The sequence below is a fragment of the Delphinapterus leucas genome, chromosome 20 (genome assembly GCF_059928025.1).
Source record: "Delphinapterus leucas isolate spDelLeu-1000000601 "Yukka" chromosome 20, BTC_Dleu_Yukka2, whole genome shotgun sequence".
NCBI lineage: Eukaryota > Metazoa > Chordata > Mammalia > Artiodactyla > Monodontidae > Delphinapterus > Delphinapterus leucas.
Window position 1 is genome coordinate 46,268,197 of NC_143148.1, and position 21,614 is coordinate 46,289,810.

Consider the following 21,614-nt stretch of genomic DNA (forward strand, 5'->3'; position numbering starts at 1 on the left):
TAAATGTTCTTATCAAAAAAAGGGGGACACAAGGAAATTTCTGGAGGTGATAACTGTTTTCTAACTTGATTGTGATGATGGTGTACAGGTGTATGCCTATGTCCAAACTCGTCAAATTGTACACATTAAATATGTGAAGTTTTTTCCTAAATAACCATACCTCAATGAAGCTTAAAAAAAAAAAAAAAAAAAGACAAACCAGCTTACTTCATAGACTGGATGAGGCCAAACCGAGCCAGCAGCAGGTCACAGTACAGCTCCAGGATCTCCATGGCCTCCACAAGGTAGTCTTCTCGAATAATGTGCTCCACTCGGATTCGAGCTCGTTCATCTTTCCCAGCAGCCAGATAGTCAGCAATCTCCTTCCTTGCTTTCTGGGCCAGTTCCGCTAAAGCACAGATCCCACTCCAGTCACAAAGTAGTAGTATACTGGGCCCTGGCCTGCAGGCAGACATCCACCCCAAAACAGAAAAGTGGGTGTTTCTACTATATCCTAGCTCACCCTCCCTTAGCAAATTTAGTCTCATCTCATCTAGTCTAGAATTTGCTACCTCGTCTAGATGAGAATATTGTTTGTGTAGCAGAAATTTCCACCTATGGAGTCACGTTACCTATTCCACAGCAAGAGTATGTTCCTTTCCCTGCAACAAAGTGATTCAGTCTAACTAGTCACAAAGGACAGCAGAAATGTATCCAAAACCTAAAGGATATGGGATCCTTAAGACTTCATAGTGCTAGCCTGAAAGAGCCAATATTGAGGTGCTAGAACTCAGTGGTGTATTTTGGGAAAGAAAATATAATGCAATCATGCATAACTCACTTTTTTTTTTCTCCAAGAGTTTAAGACGGTTTATGACTAATCTCAAATTGACTCGTAAACGCTCAGCTTTAAATCCAGAGCCCAGCATGCTGTGCTGTTCCTCCTGGAAAAAGACAAGAAGCACAGTGACTACTTTCAAGTTAAAATTAGTTCAGGAACTAAGACCAAGTTAGAGGGTGGATTATTTGACATTATAAACCAGAGTAGTTTTCTAATACAGGTAAATAACATGATCTGACTCACATTTTTTAAAGGTCATTTGGCTGTTGGGTGGAGAACTGATTGGGGGAGGATAATAATGGAAGCAAGAGAACCAAGAATAAGGCTATTACAACAGTCCAAACAAAAAATGAAAATAGCTTAGACTGGGATAGTTAGCAGTGGTGATGGTAGAAGTGATTGGATTTGAGATCTGTTTTGAGCACAGAGATGAAAGAACCTGGTGATGGATAAAATGATTATCTATCTCTGTACTGGTGTAGGAGTGGGGTGATAAAAACAAAGAAGCTGGAAGGCCTCCTACTTCTCCCCCAAAAAAGATAAGAGGTAGTAATAAGAAAAGATTATCAAATTTAGAACTAAATTCAAAAATATTATCACCTTAATTCCTCAAATCCTCCTACTAAGTCTTAGCCTTTGGAACAAGCTACTGCCCAAGATCACAGAAATATCATTAACATCTACCCACCTACAAAGAAATATACAAAGAGGTAAAAAAGTTAAAAAAAAAACTGCTCTATAAAATTCGACAACAGGGATAAACAACAAGGTCCTACTGTATAGCACAAAGAACTAAATTCAATATACTATGATAAACCATAATGGAAAAAAATATTAAAAAAAAAGAATGTATACATATATACAACCGAATCACATTGCTCTACAGGAGGAATGAACACAACACTGTAAACAACCATACTTCAGTAAAAAAAATTTAAGAACGAAAAGCAAAATAAAATAAAGTTCGACAACAGAAGGCTATTATTTACTAAGACTTTTACTGAACAGCAGAGTTAAAGTCAACAAAACCACTCCCTCCACCCATAAGACTTTAGGGTATAACACTGTGCATTGACCACTGTGCGCTCTGTATCAAGACAGCACTATTTCTCTCTATTAATTATGGACCTGAACTTCAAAACATGTAATATCCAAACAAAAGCTAGGCCTAACAAAGTAACCGAAGGACAGACAAACCAAAAAACATACCCAATGTAAGGACAAACACTAGGAATAGTATGTCTGCCTGTGCATAAACCACTAACAGAAAACATCAGATGTATTTTCCTTTTGTGAAATTGCCTGCAGAATCCTTTATACTTCATTTAATAATTAACCCAAGTCCCAGTTTACAATGGTAAATATCTGGGATCCATGATACTACTAAATTATGTTCAATCCACTTAACAAATATTTGCTGATTATCTCTATGACAGACAATGGCTAGATGCTGGAGATAAAAAAATTTAGAAGGCACAGTCCTTGTGATCAAAAGAACTTAAATTCTATTGGAAAAAAAACAGCTAAGAATATCTGGCAACTACATTACTATTTGCTAAGAACTAGAATTCTAGAATAGTACTCAACTGGAAGTGATTTTGCCTAGAGGGGACATTTGGGAATGACTGGAGACATTTTGGTTTGTCGTGATTTCAGGAGATGGTACTAGCATATATAGTAGGCATACAAGGATGCTGCCTACATCCTACAATGAACAGGACAACACCCCCGCCCCAAACAAAAAAAAATCCAGCCCCAAATGACAATAGTGTCAAGATTAAAAAACCTATTCTAGAGAAAAGACATGCAACCTGCTCAGGGATGTTACAGAATTCTTTCTAGGAGAAGGAAAAGCCTAAGCCAAGTCCTGAAGGACAGGCAAGATATTCGTAAGGTAAAAAGGGGGTGTGACTATCCTGGGCAGAGGGAGTTATGTGTGTAAAATCCAGGTACTAGAAAGAACAAGAAGTTTTGTGAGAAACACAAGTTCAGTACAGCTGAAGCATGGTATTAATTACAGCTTATGCCACATGTCTCATAATCCTAAATTCAAAACTTCAATTCAGGGCTTCCCTGGTGGCACAGTGGTTGAGAGTCTGCCTGCCGATTCAGGGGACTCGGGTTCGTGCCCCGGTCCGGGAGGATCCCACATGCCGCAGAGCGGCTGGGCCCGTGAGCCATGGCCGCTGAGCCTGCGCGTCTGGAGCCTGTGCTCCGCAACCTGAGAGGCCACAACAGTGAGAGGCCCGCGTACCACAAAAAAAAACAAAAAAAAAAAGAAACAAACTTCAATTCAAAAATTATTTAGATGATGTCAGGTGCTATAGTAGGTTCTGGTGCTGACTAGATCCATACAGTATTCCTGTTCTGAAGGTATTCATAACCAGAGATAGATGGGAATTAGAAAAACAGCCAGGGAAACAGTAACTAGCACTAACATTTACTCTACCAGGCACTTGCCCAAGATCAGCCAGCAACTAAGTGGTAGAGCTAAGGATAAAACCTAAGTGCATCTGAATTCAAAATCCAATTAAACAATCCTAATCATACAGTGCTACATCATTTTTGGTACTAACAATTGTGATACAATATATATTTTTAACCCCCTTCAACAAATATTTATTGAATGCCTACTATACTGTGACAGGCCCTGGAGATAATATTGGTAAGGAAAAACAGACACGGTTACTGCCCTTATGGAAGTTTATAGCCTAGTTAGAGAAACTTATCACATCAGTAACTAAAATAACAACTGCAGTAAGGGCCACAAAGAAATAATGGTTCTCTGGAGTTTATTATTATGGGATTTGAATTCTTCAGTGGATACCGTCTCACAGATAAAAGATAACAATACTGGGGGTCTGATACAGTTATGACAGAAAAACGTCAAGATTTCTCGGTGGTTCTTAAGTAGTCTATAATCATCAGATGCCGTCAATACTTGCAAACAAAATATTAGTCATATCTGTACTTTATTTTCAGAAGCCTTAAAAACATATACATTTTGACCTAGTAATTCTACTCCTAGAAACTTAACCTAAGGAAATAATCAGAGCTTCATGCACAGAATTTTATACAAAAATATTTATCATGGGGCTTCCCTGGTGGCGCCGTGGTTGAGAGTCCGCCTGCCAATGCAGGGGACACGGGTTCATGCCCCGGTCCGGGAAGATCCCACATGCCGCGGAGCGGCTGGGCCCGTGAGCCATGGTCGCTGAGCCTGTGCGTCTGGAGCCTGTGCTCCGCAACGGGAGAGGCCACAACAGTGAGAGGCCCGCGTAACGCAAAAAAAAAAAAAAAAATATATATATATATATATATATATATATATATATATATATTTATCGGCACATTTTAAGACCAAAAAATTGAAATAATGAACCATATGAATAATGAAATACTGTTCTTACTAGTTAAATTATATATATTTACGATGGAATTTTAAGTAGCCACTAAAATATTTTTTAAAAAGCATTTACTGGGACTTCCCTGCTGGCACAGTGGTTAAGAATCCGCCTGCCGGGCTTCCCTGGTGGCGCAGTGGTTGAGAGTCCGCCTGCCGATGCAGGGGACACGGGTTCGTGCCCCGGTCCGGCAAGATCCCACATGCCGCGGAGCGGCTGGTCCCCTGAGCCATGGCCGGTGAGCCTGCGCGTCCGGAGCCTGTGCTCCGCAACGGGAGAGGCCACAACGGTGAGGGGCCCGCGTACCGAAAAAAAAAAAAAAAAAGAATCCGCCTGCCAATTCAGGGGACATGGATTCAATCCCTGGTCCAGGAAGATCCCACGTGCCACGGAGCAACTAAGGCTGTGCACCACAACTGCTGAGCCTGCGCTCTAGAGCCCACGCGCGGCAACTACTGAGCCCATGCACCGCAACTACTGAAGCCCACGCGCTCTACGGCCTGTGTGCCGCAACTACTGAGCCCACGTGCTGCAACTACTGAAGCCCGCAAGCCTAGAGCCCATGCTCTGCAACGAGAAGCCACCGCAATGAGAAGCCTGCGCACCACAATGAAGAGTAACCCCCGCTCACCGCATACAGAGAAAGCCCACACACAGCAACGAAGACACAACGCAGCCAAATAAATAAATAAAAAGCATTTATTAACTTATTTATTAATGATATTAGTTTAAAAAGCATGACTATATATGCAGGATGACTCCAAATTCTGAGTTTTAAAAAAAGCACATATGTAAAGACAAAGGCTAGACTAAAAAAACAAACAAAAACAGATTGTTTTTCCAATATGTAAAACTCTTTTCAAATCCAAGGAATTTGAACATTAAAGCTAACACTAAAAATGAAATCTACCTCAGAAAGTATATAATTCGGAATTTCTATCAAAAGACAAAGAATAATATAAATAAATTCATTTGCCTCCTTAGAAAAGCAAAATGTTAACTCATCAGTAAACATTAAGATCAACTTATCAGAATAGGTATCTAAAGTGGCTAGACACTGAAAGACACAAAAGTGTTAATGGAAGAGACAGGTAATAAGGGGGTAGCTTTAGCAACATGAAGAAACTCTGGAGGGTGTAAAGACATCTCTATTTCACATATTTGCCTAAAATGGGTCAGCATCCACAAATGCTAATTTGGGACCATAATGAAACAGCTTGGAAAAGAAAGGAACCCAAACAATCATAAGAATAGGGACTCTGAAGAAGAAAGCGCTAAAATTCTCTGAAAGAGGAGCTTAAAAATATTTTATGCTGCAAATATAAATCGAACTCTGCGAATGAAGTTGAAAACACTGAAGTGAGGTCTGTATTTCACTGTTAATCTTTTGGCTGGGAATGTGTGGGGGAGTTTCTCTCCCCCAAAAACCCTACTGTAAACCTACTGTAGAAAGCAGATAAAAATAAACCTAAATTACTAATCTTACGATTCAGTAATAGTATTTGTTCAAATTTACAAAAATAAGTAAAATCACAGTGCCCCTTTAAAGGAGTCTAACAATCAGGGTCCTAGCTGGAAACACATAGTATCCACATCTGGGTACTGTGAGACTTTAATAAAGAGACTACTTACAGGACCTCCCTGGTGGTCCGGGGTTAAGACTCTGAGCTCCCAATGCAGGGGGCCCAGGTTCAATCCCTGGTCGGGGAACTAGATCCCGCATGCATGCTGCAACTAAGAGTCCGCATGCCCCAAGTAAAGATCCCACGCGCCACAACAAAGATCCCACATGCCACAACTAAGACCCAGAGCAGCCAAATAAATAAATAAATATTTTTAAAAAGAGAGACTACTCATGCAGCTCAATAACAAAAAAACAAACAACGCAATCCAAAAATGGGCAGAAGACCTAAATAGACATTTCTCCAAAGAAGATATACAGACTGCCAACAAACACATGAAAGAATGCTCAACATCATTAATCATTAGAGAAATGCAAATCAAAACTACAATGAGATATCATCTCACACCAGTCAGAATGGCCATCACCAAAAAATCTAGAAACAATAAATGCTGGAGAGGGTGTGGAGAAAAGGGACACTCTTGCACTGCTGGTGGGAATGTGAATTGGTACAGCCACTATGGAGAACAGTATGGAGGTTCCTTAAAAAACTACAAATAGAATTACCATATGACCCAGCAATCCCACTACTGGGCATATACTCTGAGAAAACCATAATTCAAAAAGAGTCATGTACCAAAATGTTCGTTGCAGCTCTATTTACAATAGCCCGGAGATGGAAACAACCTAAGTGTCCATCGTCGGATGAATGGATAAAGAAGATGTGGCACATATATACAATGGAATATTACTCAGCCATAAAAAGAAACGAAATTGAGCTATTTGTAATGAGGTGGATAGACCTAGAGTCTGTCATACAGAGTGAAGTAAGTCAGAAAGAGAGAGACAAACACCGTATGCTAACATATATATATGGAATTTAAGAAAAAAAAAATGTCATGAAGAACCTAGGGGTAAGACAGGAATAAAGACACAGACCTACTGGAGAATGAACTTGAGGATATAGGGAGCAGGAAGGGTAAGCTGTGACAAAGCGAGAGAGAGGCATGGACATATATACACTACCAAACGTAAGGTAGGTAGCTAGTGGGAAGCAGCCGCATAGCACAGGGAGATCAGCTCGGTGCTTTGTGACCGCCTGGAGGGGTGGGATAGGGAAGGTGGGAGGGAGGGAAACGCAAGAGGGAAGAGATATGGGAACATATGTATATGTATAACTGATTCACTTTGTTATTAAAAAAAAAAAACAATAAAAGTGAGGTACCACATACTCATTATTAGCCCCTAATCCTATCAAAATTCCATCTTTAAAATAATATAATTAATGTTAGTGAGGGAAAAAAATGAAATAAAATGCAGATTATTCATTTGGTTAGGGGAATAGATAGCTATATGGGAGATCAGAATCTAAAAGTGGTATTTAGAATCCATAAGGTAGTCAGTTTATCACTGTCAAAATTGATTTTTGCATGTAATGGAAAGAAACATAAGTTCTTGCTGCTTTTAACCCTTCTAAATGAGTCAAAAAAACCCACAAAATATATCGAGTATATTGTGCACAAATAAAGACAATGAGGGTTTGAAGGAACTTTACTGATCAATGATAGAAATATACTCTATTTCTGTAAGCCTCTCAATTAAATAATGTGAAATATTTGTGATGTACAATAAAGACATTTAGAAGAATAAAAAAAGAAGAGAGACTACTTACAAAGGTGTGGGTAAGACTTAGAGAAACCAACAAAGGACAGTGAATTGCCCCAGAACCATTAACACATCTAGGCCTGAAGGGGCAAGATGAGGAAGTAGAATCTGGAGAGGGTAGCTATATGGAAAGGGCCACCAGACAGGAATCACTGGTAGAGGTATGCAGACCACTTGCAGCAACCTGGAAGGGAAGCAGCAGGGGAATAAATACCTAGCCCTCATTCCTCCTGCCAATCCATCTACCCTTCAACTGGAAGCCAGAAAGCAAAGGGGCCCACAGACACGGTACACGTGAATGAGCCTCCAGGGCTGTAGATCAGAGGGAAAAAGGATGGTATGTGGCTCTGGAGGAGGAAACAGAAAGTATCCAGCCCAAAGACTATTATTTTTCCACAAGACCAAAGAAGCCAGAACCTACATCTACCAAAGCAACCTCAAATTTACACTGTACTAAGACTTCAGTTAACCAAGCTAGAAAATTGAAGCTAAATGGTCTTTCTACAATAATAAGTACGGTATAGTTAATATAATTTAAGTTCTTACAACATAATCTCTAAAGTCCGTTTCAACCCTATGATTCTGCAGGACACTAAATATCCCATTGTACTGGATTATATGAAATAGGCAAAAAGGCATAGGCAATTGAGATTAATCCTCAAGACATCTCTTGCAAATCTTACTTCTTAAAAGTAACGCAGGGCTTCCCTGGTGGCACAGTGGTTGAGAGTCCGCCTGCCGATGCAGGGGACATGGGTTCGTGTCCCGGTCCGGGAAGATCCCACATGCCGCGGAGCGGCTAGGCCCGTGAGCCATGGCCGCTGAGCTTGCGCGTCCGGAGCCCGTGCTCCGCAACGGGAGAGGCCACAGCAGTGAGAGGCCCGCGTACCGCAAAAAAAAAACCCAAAAAAACAGTAATGTAATCTGCACACCCATGTTCATAGCAGTATTCACTATAGCCAAGTGGTGGAAACAATCTGTCCATTGACAGATGAATGGATAAACAAAATGTATATACATGTGTGTATATACACACACACAATGGAGTACTAATATTAGTAGACTCCAATAGTCCATGTTGTAGCACATGAGTTTTCTTCCATTGAAGATTAAATAATACTCTATTCATCTATCAGTATTCTAGCAGTATTAGTCTATCACTATTTAATAATATATATATATCTTAATGGTAAATGTATGCATATACCTTAGGATCCAGCAATCCCATTCCTGGACATATACCCTGAAAGAAATCTGTACAGAAGACCATGAAGACACATGTATACAGATTCTGTGGTAGTAAGGAGGTGGAGGAATGCTAAGTGTCCATTACAAGAAGACTGATAAAATGTCACAGAAACATGACAGAATACTATCCGGAAATCAGAATTAATGAACTAGCTATACTTAGAAAAACATGAATAGTCCTTAAAAAACAGAAGTAAAGAACAGGGTTCTAGGTTCAGCATTCCTTTCACTGAATGAAGCTATAAATCCTGAAGAGCACGTATGGAGCAGCTCTTTGAGAATTCTGAAAAGTAAATAATAGAAGCTGGATGGAGACCAGAATTTGATATGCCAATAAAGTGGTAGTGAGTTTATCACTTTTTTCCCTCTTATATTCCCTGGCCTAGATGCAAGGCAGCCTGAAACCCAGAAGTGAGCACTGATAGAGAAAGGAAGAATATCAAGAGAAGCTCTCTAGTCCTGCCTTGAGAAACCAGAAAGGGGACCCCCTGGTGTGGACAGAGTGGGTGAAATACACCAAACCAGGAAAGTCAACTCATGGAAAAGACAATCAACATACATCAATGCTGAGATTATAGAGATGTTGGAATTAATTGACAAAGACTTTAAAGCAGCTACTATAGGGCTTCCCTGGTGGTGCAGTGGTTGAGAGTCCGCCTGCCAATGCAGGGGACACAGGTTCGTGCCCTGGTCCGGGAAGATCCCACATGCCGCAGAGCGGCTAGGCCCGTGAGCCATGGCTGCTGAGCCTGCACGTCCGGAGCCTGTGCTCTCCAACGGGAGAGGCCTCAACAGTGAGAGGCCCGCGTACTGCAAAAAAAAGCAACTACTATAAAAAGGTTGCAACAATTCAACTATACTTCAATTAAAAAAAATTTTTTTAAAAACGTTGCAACAGGGGACTTCCCTGGTGGTGCAGTGGTTAAGAATCCGCCTGCCAATGCAGCCAACACGGGTTCGAGCCCTGGTCCAGGAAGATCCCACATGCCCCGGAGCAATGAAACCCGTGCGCCACAACTACTGAGCCTGCGCTCTAGAGCCCACGAGCCACAACTACTAAGCCCACGTGCCGCAACTACTGAAGCCCGTGCACCTAGAGCCCATGCTCTGCAACAAGAGAAGCCACCGCAACAAGAAGCCCGCGCACCGCAACGAAGAGTAGCCCCCGCTCGCCACAACCAGAGAAGGCCCGCACACAGCAACAAAGACCCAACGCAGTCAAAATAAATAAATTTATTAAAAAAACAAAAACAAAAAAAAACGTTGCAACAGGTAAGGCCAAATACTCTTGAAATGAATAACAGAAAGGCTCAGTAAAGAAACAAAAGACATAAAGAGGAAACAAACTTTTGTTTTTTGGCTCTGTGGAAACCAGCCCCGGCAGTGAAAGCACCGAGTCCTAACCACTGGACCACCAGGGAATTCCAGAGGAAACAAACTTTAGAAGTGAAAAATACATCAAAAGTAAGAAACTCACTGTGTGAGCTGGATAGCAGAAAGCAAATGACAGCAGAAAAAGCCAATGCACTTCAAGATAGGTCAATACTACGTATCCAATCTGAAAAACAGAGATAAAAAACATTGAAAAAAGTGATCAAAGCCTCAGATATCTGTAGAACAAACAGCAAAGGACCTAATGTTTGCACTGTCAGAATCCCAGAAGGATGGGAGAAACAGTTTGGTACCAAAAAACTTTTGAAAACTTCCCAAATTTAGCAAAAAACAAAAATCTACAGACTGAAAGAGCTCAGAGAGCTCCAAAGAAATGTATGCCTGTACTCATCTTAATCAAATTGAAAACTAAAGACAAATTTTTCAAATACTGAAAGCAGTCAGAGAAAAACATGTTACCAATAGATGACCTATTCAAATAATAGATTTCACATCAGAAACAATGGAGGCCAAAAAGAAGTGCCAAAAGAAAAGAACTGTCAACCCAGAATTCTATATCCAGAGACGATATCCTTCAGAAATAAAGGTGAAATAAGTCATTCTCAGATAAGGGAAAATTAATAAGAAAACTTGGAAAACTAAAAAGAGGAAGAAATGGCAAGTATTTATATCTTATATTACAGAAATGGCAAATATCTGGGTAAATATAATAGATGGTTCTTCTCTTGAGTCTCTTAAAACGTATTTGAGGGACACTTCCCTGGAGGTCCAGTGGTTGGGATTCTGCGCTTCCACTGCAGGGGGCGTTGGTTCGATCCCTGGTTGGGGATCCTGCATGCCAAGTAGAAAAATTTGTATTTGACAGTTAAAAGCAAAACTAATAACATTGTCTGATGGGATTTTTTTCAATGTATGTAGATGTAATACATAAGATAACCACAACATAATAGTATTAAGGGGGGCAGGGCAAAGGGACCTATATGTTTCTATATTCCACAATAAGTGATAAAATACTGATTCTAAGTAAATTGTGAAAAGTTAAGTACATCCACTGTAATCCCTAGAGTGACCAGTAAAACATACTATATCAAAAACTAGACTAAAAAACTCGACAGATTTTAAATTTGACACTAAAGTGTTCAAATAACCCAAGAGAAAGCAGGAAAGCAGAAACAGAAATGAAAAACAAAACAAATAATAAAATGGTAGAACTGAAGTCAAATATACTAATAATTACATAATTAAAAAGAAATGATCTAAACACAAAACACAGAGAATTGTAACTATGTATGGTGACAGATGTTAACTAGACTTTCTAGAATGGTTCAAAAAATGATCCAACTATATACTGCCAAGAAAAAACTGACATCAATACAATAATGTACGTAGGTTAAAAGTAAAGGATGAAAAAAACTAGATCACGCAAACACTAATCAAAAGAAAGCTGGAAGTTGTACCTTTCGACCCCCTCTACCCATTTCGTTACAAACTTCCAGTTATAAAATAAATGAGTCATGGGATGTAATGTACAATGTGGTGTAGTGACTGTGGTTAATACTGTACTGTGTAATCGAAAGTTGCTAAAAGAATAAATCTTTTTTATTTTTTAATTTTCTGGCTGTGCTGCATGGCATGTGGGATGTGGGATCTTAGTTCCCTGACCAGGGATTGAACCCACGCTTCCTGCAGTGGAAGCCTGGAGTCTTAATCACTGGACTGCAAGGGAACTCCCAAGAGAATAAATCTTGAAAGTTCTCATCAAAAGAGAAAGAATTGTAACTCTGGATGGTGACAGATGTTAACTAGACTTACTGTTGTGATCATTTCCCAATACATACAAATATCAAATCATGGTGTACACCTGAAATTAATAAAATGTTATAGATCAATTATATCTCAATTTAAAAAAAAAAAAGCTGAAGGGGCTGAAGTGTTAAAGTAGACTTCAGCAAGGAAAACCAGGGATACAAAGGAATATTATATAATCATTAAAGGGTGAATTCACCAAGAAAATGTAGCAATGCTAATAGTGAATTCAGGGAACAACAGAGCTTCAAAATACAAGAAAAGACAGGACAGGACAAAGAAACAAACCCCTAATTGTAGTTGGAGACTTCAACTGTACTTCCCTCTGTAATTCATCAACTAGTAGACAGAATATCAGGATATACAAGAACTGAACACCAACTGTATCTTACTGATGTTTACATAGAACACTCCACTCAACACAGCAAAGCACAGGGAACATTCATGAATATAGACCATGTCCTGAAGTACAAAACAAATCTTAACAAATTAAACAGAACTTAAGTCACCCGAAGTATGTTCTTTAACTGCAATGGAAATTAACCAGAAATCAGTAACAAGAAAGATAACAGAAAATCTCCAAACACTTGGAAACTAAACACCATTACTTCTAAATAATCCATGTTAAAGAGGAAGTTTCAAGTGGAAATTATTTTTAAAGGTTTAAACTGTAAGAAAATGAAAATTAAAATATAACACCAAAATTTGTGGATGAAGCTAAAACAGTGCTTAGGGCAAAATTTACAACTCTAAATGCTTACATTAGGAAAGAAGAAAAGTCTCGAGACTTCCCTGGCGGTGCAGTGATTAAAAATTCGCCTGCCAATGCAAGGGACATGGGTTCGAGCCCTGGTCCAGGAAGATCCCACATGCCGCGGAGCAACTACTGAGCCTGCACTCTAGAGCCCACGTGCCACGACTACTGAAGCCTGCACACCTAGAGCCCGTGCTCCGCAACAAGAGAAGCCACCACAATGAGAAGCCCGCGCACGGCAACGAAGAGTAGCCCCTGCTCACCGCAACTGGAGCAAGTCTGAGCGCAGCGACAAAGACCCAACGCAGCGAAAAATAAATAAATAAATAAATTTATATTTAAAAAAAGAAGGTAGGTCTCAAATTAGTAATCTAAGCTGCCACCACAAGTAACGATAAAAAGAGCAAAATTAACCCAAAGCAAGCAGAAGGAAACAATAAAAACAAGGCAAAAACCAATGAAACAGAAAAGAGGAAAATCAGTGAAACCAAATGCAGGTTCTTTTGAAAAGAGGAAGGACGGAGAGAGGGGGAGGAAGAGAGAGAGAGAGAGGAGACACAAATTACCAGTATCAGGACGGAAAGAGACAGATATCATTACAGATCCTACAAACATTAGAAGGGGACATTATTACTAATCTACACCTATAAATTCAACCATGAGACAAAATGAACAAATCTGTTAGAAACGCAATTTACCAAAATTGACACAAAGTGAAACTATATTCAACATCTTGTAATAACCTATAACGGAAAAGAATCTGAAAAAGAAGAGATATACATGTATAACTTAATCACTTTGCTGTACACCCAAAGCTAACACAACACTGTAAATCAACTATACTTCAATTTAAAAAAAAAAAAAAAAAAACTGACACAAAGAAGTCGAAAATGTAATTGCCCCTAAACATTACAAAAATTGAATATAAAATTAGGAACCATTCCAGAAGAAAATCCAGGCCCAGGTAGCTTCTCTGTTAAACATTTAAGGAAAATTAGCACAAATATTTACATGAACCCTCACACCTCAAAAGGCTGGTATGAGGATTAAATGAAAATCTGTGGAGTTTAGGGAATTCTCTGGTTGTCCAGTGGTTAGGACTCTGTGCTTTCACCGGCGAGGGCCTGGGATCAATCCCTGGTTGGGGAACTAATATCCCGCAAGCCTTGCAGTACGGCCAAAAAAAAAAAAAAAAATTGTGGCATTTAGAACAGTGCCTAGAACGTATGTACACAATAAGCACCATATAAACGTTTGTTAAAATAAACTCTAGGGAGTTCCCTGGTGGCCCAGAGGTTAGGATTCCGGACTTTCACTGCTGTGGCCCAGGTTCGATGCCTGGTTGGGGAACTGAGATCCCGCAAGCCAAGAGGCGCGGCCAAAAAATAAACAAATAAAATAAAGTAAAATAAAATAAACTCTAGTCAACAGACCCATACTCTGGGCTTTTCTGGTGACACAGAGGTTAAGAATCCGCCTGCCAATGCAGGAGACACGGGTTCGACCCCTGGTCCGGGAAGATCCCACATGCTGCGGAGCAACTGGGCCTGTGCACCACAACTACTGAGCCTGCGCTCTAGAGCCTGCGAGCCACAACTACTGAGCTTGCGTGCTACAAGTACTGAAGCCTGCACGCCTAGAGCCGGTGCTCCGCAACAAGAGAAGCCACCGCAATGGGAAGCCCGCACACCGCAACGAGGAGTGGCCCCCGCTCACCGCTAACTAGAGAAGGCCCGAACGCAGCAACAAAGACCCAATGCAGCCAGAAATTAAAAAAAAAAAAGACCGATACTCAAAGAAAAGGTCTAATAACCTAAAGATCAGCTGATAAATAAAATTTAAAAACTGAATAGTTGATGTACAATATTATATGTTACAGATATACAATACAGCGATTCACAATTTTTAAAGGTTACACTCCATTATTAAATGGAATTTTGTATGTGTCTTAGGTTAAAATAAAATGTTAAAGGTATGCTTTGTATCTTTTTTCCCCTGCTTTAACTTTTTTGATTAACTGTTTTGACCTCATTGGAGGATTTCAACTGTATATAATCAGTATAGCTCTTCTTGAAGGCAAACACTATTTCTGAGGTTCCACTGTTATTCTCACACTGCCTTACAGTACTTAGTACAAAGCTGTCACTCATTCATCATGTTAATTAGTGGAAATTTAACTTAAAATAACATTGATTTTTAGGGGCTTCTCTGGTGACGCAGTGGTTGGGAGCTCGCCTGCCAATGCGGGGGACACGGGTTCGACCCCTGGTCCGGGAGGATCCTGCATGCCGCGGAGCAGCTGGGCCCACAAGCCACGGCTTGAGGCCTGCGCGCCTGGAGCCTGTGCTCCACAGCGGGGGAGGCCATGGCAGTGAGAAGCCCGTGTGTGGCAGCGGAGACCCAATGCAGCCAAAAATAAATAATAAAAATTAATGAAATAATAACATTGATTTTTGAATTTCACAAACTTACAGAATCTAGTTTTGTTTTAGATTTAAGGAAAGGAAAATAATTTGCCAAAACACTTTGTCGACTTGAGTTCTGAGGATTTTCAACTTTCAGAAATTAGATTCCTGGACTTCCCTGGTTGCCCAGTGGTTAAGACTCTGTGCTTCCAATGCAGGGGGCACAGGTCCTAAATAATTACCAATATATTTTAAAAATCATCAGACCCAAAACTTATCTAATACAAAAGATCAATTTAATTACCATTTCAGGATTTTTTTGGGGGGGGGGGCATGCAGCACAGCTTGCAGGGATCTTAGTTCCCCGACCAGGGACTGAACCTGGGCCCCAGCAGTGAAAGTGCCAAGTCCTAACCATTGGACCTCCAGGGAATTCCCACATTTCAGGATTTGAACCTGTGTTTCCAAAGCTAACTACCATAAACTTTGTATCTTACATGATTAGGAATATTAATTTTAGGAATAACCTAAAAGTTGATAAACTGTTCTGGTAAACAGTTACTGTTTTATACATATACAAACATTTACACACATAAAACAAACATATATACATTACCACATACTAATATTGTCCAATACCTAATTTAAAATTCTCTTCTGATTCAGAGGTTATTCTGAGATCATTTTGTGCCTCAACATTTTTACTGTCACTCATCCACTCACCAAACATTTGTTGAGTGCTATTCTATCAAGTACTGTGCTAAGCCAACAGAGACAAGAGACATTTAAGATGTGACCCTGGTGTTTCAAGGAGTTCACAATCTAATGGGGACAAGTGACACAAAAACAACTATAAGATACATAAACAACTATAACATAAACCTTATAAAAGGATTATGAACTAGTGACTGCAAATCTACTTCTCAGTATTCTAACTACTATTTTTATTAGTGTAACACCATTATGTCACACACTGGGCAGCAACCTCATGTTCCCTTCTTGGCTCTTTCCAATCCCTCACTTTACCCCAGACCTTAACATTGGAACAACAAACTGATCTAGTCCCTCTTTTATTACTCAGCTCCAGGAGCCTTTTAAAACTGGATAATCTCTCCATCCTGAATAAGGGAAAATGTAAAACCATGGACTGGCTCATTCCTCATTTTACTTGGGGGGAGAAGGGAAAGACTGCTGCAGCTCAGAACAGCTAGCCAAATTAGTGAAGCTGCCTAGAGGCAGTAATCCTGAAAACTTAGCTAGAAATAGCAAAACAGACCCTCATGTCCTAAGAAACCAACTTTAGAGTCTTGTAGCTCCAAAAGAACCAAGCTGGGAAGGGAGGCAACAGAGTCAATAGTGGATAGAATGATATTTTGTAGTACACAGGAAAACTTCTGTATTTGAAATGTATTATTTTATTTATCCTGAATGCTTCTTTCTTACAAAATAAGTGATGTAAACAGATTTAGGTATGATTTAGGTATTGCAGACATGAAGATGTGACATAAAAGTACAAGCAAGCTAGAAAGCATTTCCAAGATAATATAGCCCAATTCTTAAAACCATTTCATTTACAGAATGCCAAGTTTACTTTATTTTCACACTATAATCAAATCTCCAGTGACCAAACTAATCAAGATTGAAAATTTAATAAAATGAAGAACCACAAAACCAGTAGCATCATGTATAACTCACAACAAAAGTACAGGCTTCAGAATTCAGAGACCATCAAGATTTTCTGGAAGGAGCTATAAATACTGAAATGTGTAGGCATTATAAAAGGATCTTTATCTCGTTTCTCAATAAAAGTAACATTAAAAAAATTCTTTGGGTACGGCTTCCCTGGTGGTGCAGTGGTTGAGAGTCCGCCTGCCGATGCAGGGGACACGGGTTCCTGCCCCAGTCCGGGAAGATCCCACATGCCACGGAGCGGCTGGGCCCGTGAGCCATGGGCGCTGAGCCTGCGCGTCCGGAGCCTGTGCTCCGCAACGGGAGAGGCCACAGCAGTGAGAGGCCCGCGTACCGAAAAAAAAAAAAAAAAAAAAAATTCTTTGGGTATGCTTTTACCAAGAGTTTCTCTTAAGGCATATTTTTACAAAGTTGTTAATGATGGACTCTGATCACTAGTGAATCCTTATATCACTTAACAGCATATCTGCTACAGCCTATAGAACCTTATTTTAAATGGCTGCCTAATGCCACACTGAATAATCATTTTTATTTAATTCCTCAACCTTTTTATATTTGCTATGTAAAATAATGCTGAAGTTAGTATTCATGTGCATACTACTTTTCCTGTATTTTAAATTACTTCATTAGACTACACTCTTTTCTAGTTTTATTTTTAAATCAAAAGAGACTACACATCATTGGGAATTGATTCTGATTTTAAAGGAATGAGAGCTTAAACTAAGTAGACTAGAGTTGGGGATTCTGGAGCTCCTACCATTGAGAAGCCAGAGGCACAGGAGTAGAGGAAGAAAGAAAACAATTTGGACATAATAACACTACTTTAAAAATGAGAAAACTTGAGAAACTGGGTGGCTTTAAAATGTAATACTAACATTGAGCTTTCAAAACAATCTTTTATCCTCTAATAAACGGATATTACTAAGTCCTCCTATCCCAGAAGATGAGGTTCTGAGGAAGCTGTAAAAACAAAATTTCCCTTGGAAATTTCGCCGTAGGTAAAGGAGTCAGAGGGGGGGAGGGGGGAGGGGGAGGAAACATATATATATATCAATTATTACTTTATTAAATAAATACACAACGGGGGTATAAACGAAACAAGATTGGACATGAGCTGATCGTTGTTGAAGCTAGATTAGGAGGGAATTCATTACAGTCTTTACCTTTGCCTGTTTGCAATGTTGGTAATAAAAAATAATGAATACGCAAGCATAATAGAAAAACTATGACCAGCTCTTAATTTCAATCTTACCACTTCAGAGAGTGGAAGTCGCTGCCTCTCCTATTACCTAATCATTAAACCGGACACTCTTCAGTCCCGATCCCGGTAAAACTATGCAGGTCGAGTTTCAAGTCCTCTCACCTCCAGCACCGCGGAAGAGGAGCGATGAGAACAGAAAGAGGAAGGGGGCAAGGACAGGGCTACAGGCTCCTCACTAGATTGCTCATCAGACAGGCAGGGGTCTGCGAAAGGGGGCCAAAGGTCGCTTTTTGCTTCCGCTAAAGAAAAACGCAGTTTCTTCCGGGGCCCCCAGGTACCTTCCCAGGAGGCCGCCCCGCCCGGGGGGAGGCTGCCGGGCTCGGAAGCGAACAGACTCCCGCAGGCACCGGGGACACAACCTTACCGAAGTCTCCCTGGGCCAAAAGGGACCGGGTAAGGGAGTCCCCGAGAGCGCCGGCCCGGCCCTGTCCCTGTCGGGTGCCGAAGCCCAGGCCGCGGCGTTTCCGCCCCGGGGAAGTGACGCCTCGGAGCAGGGAGGACAACAAGAGTTTGGCGGCGTCAAGTATTCGGGACCAACGGTGTCCAAGTTGCCTGCGGCCCTGCCACGCCCCCCGGGCCCGGCCTTGGGCGGCCTTCCGCGCCACAGCCCTTCCGGCCCGACCTCCAGCCCGACCCTCACATCCAGCATCCTTCTCTTTCTCCTCACCTGCCACCTCAAGGTCCTCTGAATCCTGCGCTAGGGACTTCTAAATCCGGAGCGCAGTGTGAGGAGGAAAACAAAGATCCTTGACGCTGAAGAAGCCACACTCACCTGACCGAATCCGGACCTGAAAACGGAAGACACAGACTTGGGGAAGAAGGCTCGGCGTCCAAAATGGCGGCTAACAAGTCCTCAGGACAGTGAGCACGGGCGGAGGGATCCTCGGGGCCGAGCTAGCCACGCCCTCTTCCCAGGGATTGGCTGCGCGCCCTCCGCTCGGGACTCACGCCCCGAGGGCGTCCGGGCTCCACCGCCCAGCTCCCTTCGGCGCTGGCGCAGCCGAGGACTACTTCCAGCGGCGGAGGCACGGACGGCAGCGGAATACACGTGACGTCTCCAGAGTCACCTGCTGGGGCGCTCGTTGTATTTCGCTGGTGTTTCCCCGGCCGCAGGGAGGCTGGCGGAGGATGCTTGTTTTCCGAGTCCGCGCCCATGTTTAGCGTTGTTCCAGTATATGGAAAAACCGGCTCCAGTACCGCCTCCCAACTCCCTGAGTTAGTCTCAGATTTGCTCTTGTTCCTTGCTCGACTCCACTCGCCATGGAGGCATCCCTCCTGCGTTTCGGCTTCTTTTATGAAATGACCTGCTGAGCAGGATTGCACCCTTCTCTGGCAGCACACAGCTCTTTATCCGACTCTAAGCACTCCTCCCTCAGGCTACCCACCCTGTCCCCTAAGCACTCTTAATACTCCTGCCCTGCTGTTTTTTTTTCCCCGGTAAGCGGGCCTCTCACTGTTGTGGCCTCTCCCGTTGCGGACGCGCAGGCCCAGCGGCCCATGGCTCACGGGCTCCGCGGCATACGGGATCCTTCCGGACCGGGGCACGAACCCGCGTCCCCTGCATTGGCAGGCAGACCCTCAACCACTGCGCCACCAGGGAAGCCCCGCCTGCCGCCCCCCCCCCCCCCCCCCCCGCTTTTAAAGCGAGTGTGATTGCTCTTGCAATCAGAATATCTACAGTATTACTTATTTAAGATGTTTCCTCAGCACCACATTCTCTGGGAATTTACTTTATCTCTGGATTGAGAGGAAACTTTTTCATTTAGTTATCCTTGTGTTCAACTTGAAAACCATTCTCTCTGCTTAACGTTGGAAGGGGATTCCTGAGCTTTGGCTTCCAGAAGGAGGTAATCCTGCCCCCTGCTGTACAGGCTGCATCTACCAAGACCAAAATCGTGGTTTGCTAAATTGTGATGCGGTCATATGACAAGGATGGAGCTACGTGTATCCATAAGAGGGTCATATGGATTTAGAAATAACGTGTCTGTATAACCACTTTCAGTATTTCTAAATTAAAACCAGCTTTCAGAACCTCAAAATACACTGCTTTTTTCATTTAATATGTGGTGGATTTTTTTTTTTGGTAAATGTGTGCATATATGAATTGAGTCCATTTTGCAATAAAGTAATAGCATCTTAAAAAAAAAGAGAGCAAATTGCTCGAATTTAAAGAGCCTTAGAAACACAACAACCAAATGTTACCTGTGTGGACCTTGTTTAGATACTGATTCAAACCAATTTATAGTCTTTTTTTTTTTTTTGGCCGCACCTAGCGACAAGCGGGATCTTAGTTCCCCCACCAGGGAAGAAACCCGTGTCCCCTGCGTTGGGAGCTCGGAGTCTTAACCACTGGACCGCAAGGGAAGTCCGCCTATAGCCTTTTATAAAGATATTATTTTAGACAATTGGGAAAATTAGATGATGGGCCAGGTATTATATGGTACCAACTAACCAAAGCATTGTTACTTTCTTAAGCATGAAAATAGCATTGAGATTTTATAAGAATAGGTCCTTTTTTATATATATATAAATTTATTTATTTTGTTTATTTATTTATTTATTTTTGGCTGCGTTGGGTCTTCGTTGCAGCACACGGGCTTTCTCTAGTTGTGGCATATGGGGCGGGGGGGGGGCTATTTTTCGATGTGGTGCCCGAGCTTCTTGTTGCTGTGGCTTCTCTTGTTGCGGAGCACGGGCTTTTAGCACATGGGCTTCAGTAGTTGTGGCTCACGGGCTCTAGAGCGCAGGCTCAGTAACTGTGGCGCACGGGCTTAGTTGCTCCGTGGGATGCGGGCTCTTCCCGGACCAGAGCTGGAACCCGTGTCCCCTGCGTTGGCAGGCGGATTCTTAACCACTGCGCCACCAGGGAAGCCTGAGAAGAGATCCTTTTTAAATTGTTTAAGAAATGCATACTGGGAGGGACCAAGAGTAGCCCCCGCTCGCCACAACTAGAGAAAGCCCACACACAGCAAAAAGACCCAACGCAGTCAAAAATAAATAAAAATTTTTTTAAATGCATAGTGTAGGTAGGGGCAAAATTTTTGATAATTATTTAATTGGATGACAGTTATTATTTTACTATCTTCTCTCTATATATACATATTTTACCTCTACTGACTTTATTTCAGCATAACCAGTTAGTTAAAAAGGAAAATTTTTCTTTTTTTTTTTTAAATTGAGTATAGTTGATTTACAATATTGTGTTAGTTTTCGGTGTACAACATAGCAATTCAGGTGTTTTTTTGCAGGTAATATTCCATTATAGGTTATTACAAGATATTGGGTATAATTCCCTGTGCTAGTAGTTTGTATCTGTTAATCCCATATCTCTAATTTGTCCCACCCCCTGCCCCACCCCGTCCCTCTCCCCTTTGGTAACCATAAGTTTGTTTTCTACATCTGTGAGTCTGTTTCTGATTGGTATATACATTCATTTGTATTATTTTTTATATTCCACTTATAAGTGATATCATATGGTATTTGTTTTTCTCTGTCTGACTTATTTCACTAAGCATAATACTCTCCAGGTCCATCCACATTGCTGCAATA

At 41.4% G+C, this 21,614-nt stretch overlaps 1 protein-coding gene across 8 annotated transcripts in view; it reads right to left on the reverse strand.

Moving 5' to 3' along the window:
* Nucleotides 1-19,078, reverse strand: part of IST1 (IST1 factor associated with ESCRT-III) — a 31,336-nt gene extending 12,258 nt beyond the window's left edge. For 2 of the 8 annotated variants that reach the window (XM_089903274.1, XM_022583296.3), the window contains exons 1-3: nucleotides 10,236-10,316; nucleotides 821-923; nucleotides 208-388 (exon numbers count right to left, since the gene is read on the reverse strand). In XM_089903274.1, the coding sequence (XP_089759400.1) occupies nucleotides 208-388; nucleotides 821-908 (269 nt within the window). In that variant the 5' untranslated portion in view covers nucleotides 909-923; nucleotides 10,236-10,316. Of the gene's footprint in view, nucleotides 1-207; nucleotides 442-820; nucleotides 924-10,235; nucleotides 13,886-18,732 lie in introns of those variants that run through there. The other 6 variants (XM_089903277.1, XM_089903276.1, XM_089903278.1 and 3 more) reach the window with 6 other exon arrangements.
* Nucleotides 19,079-21,614: the final 2,536 nt, after the last annotated feature.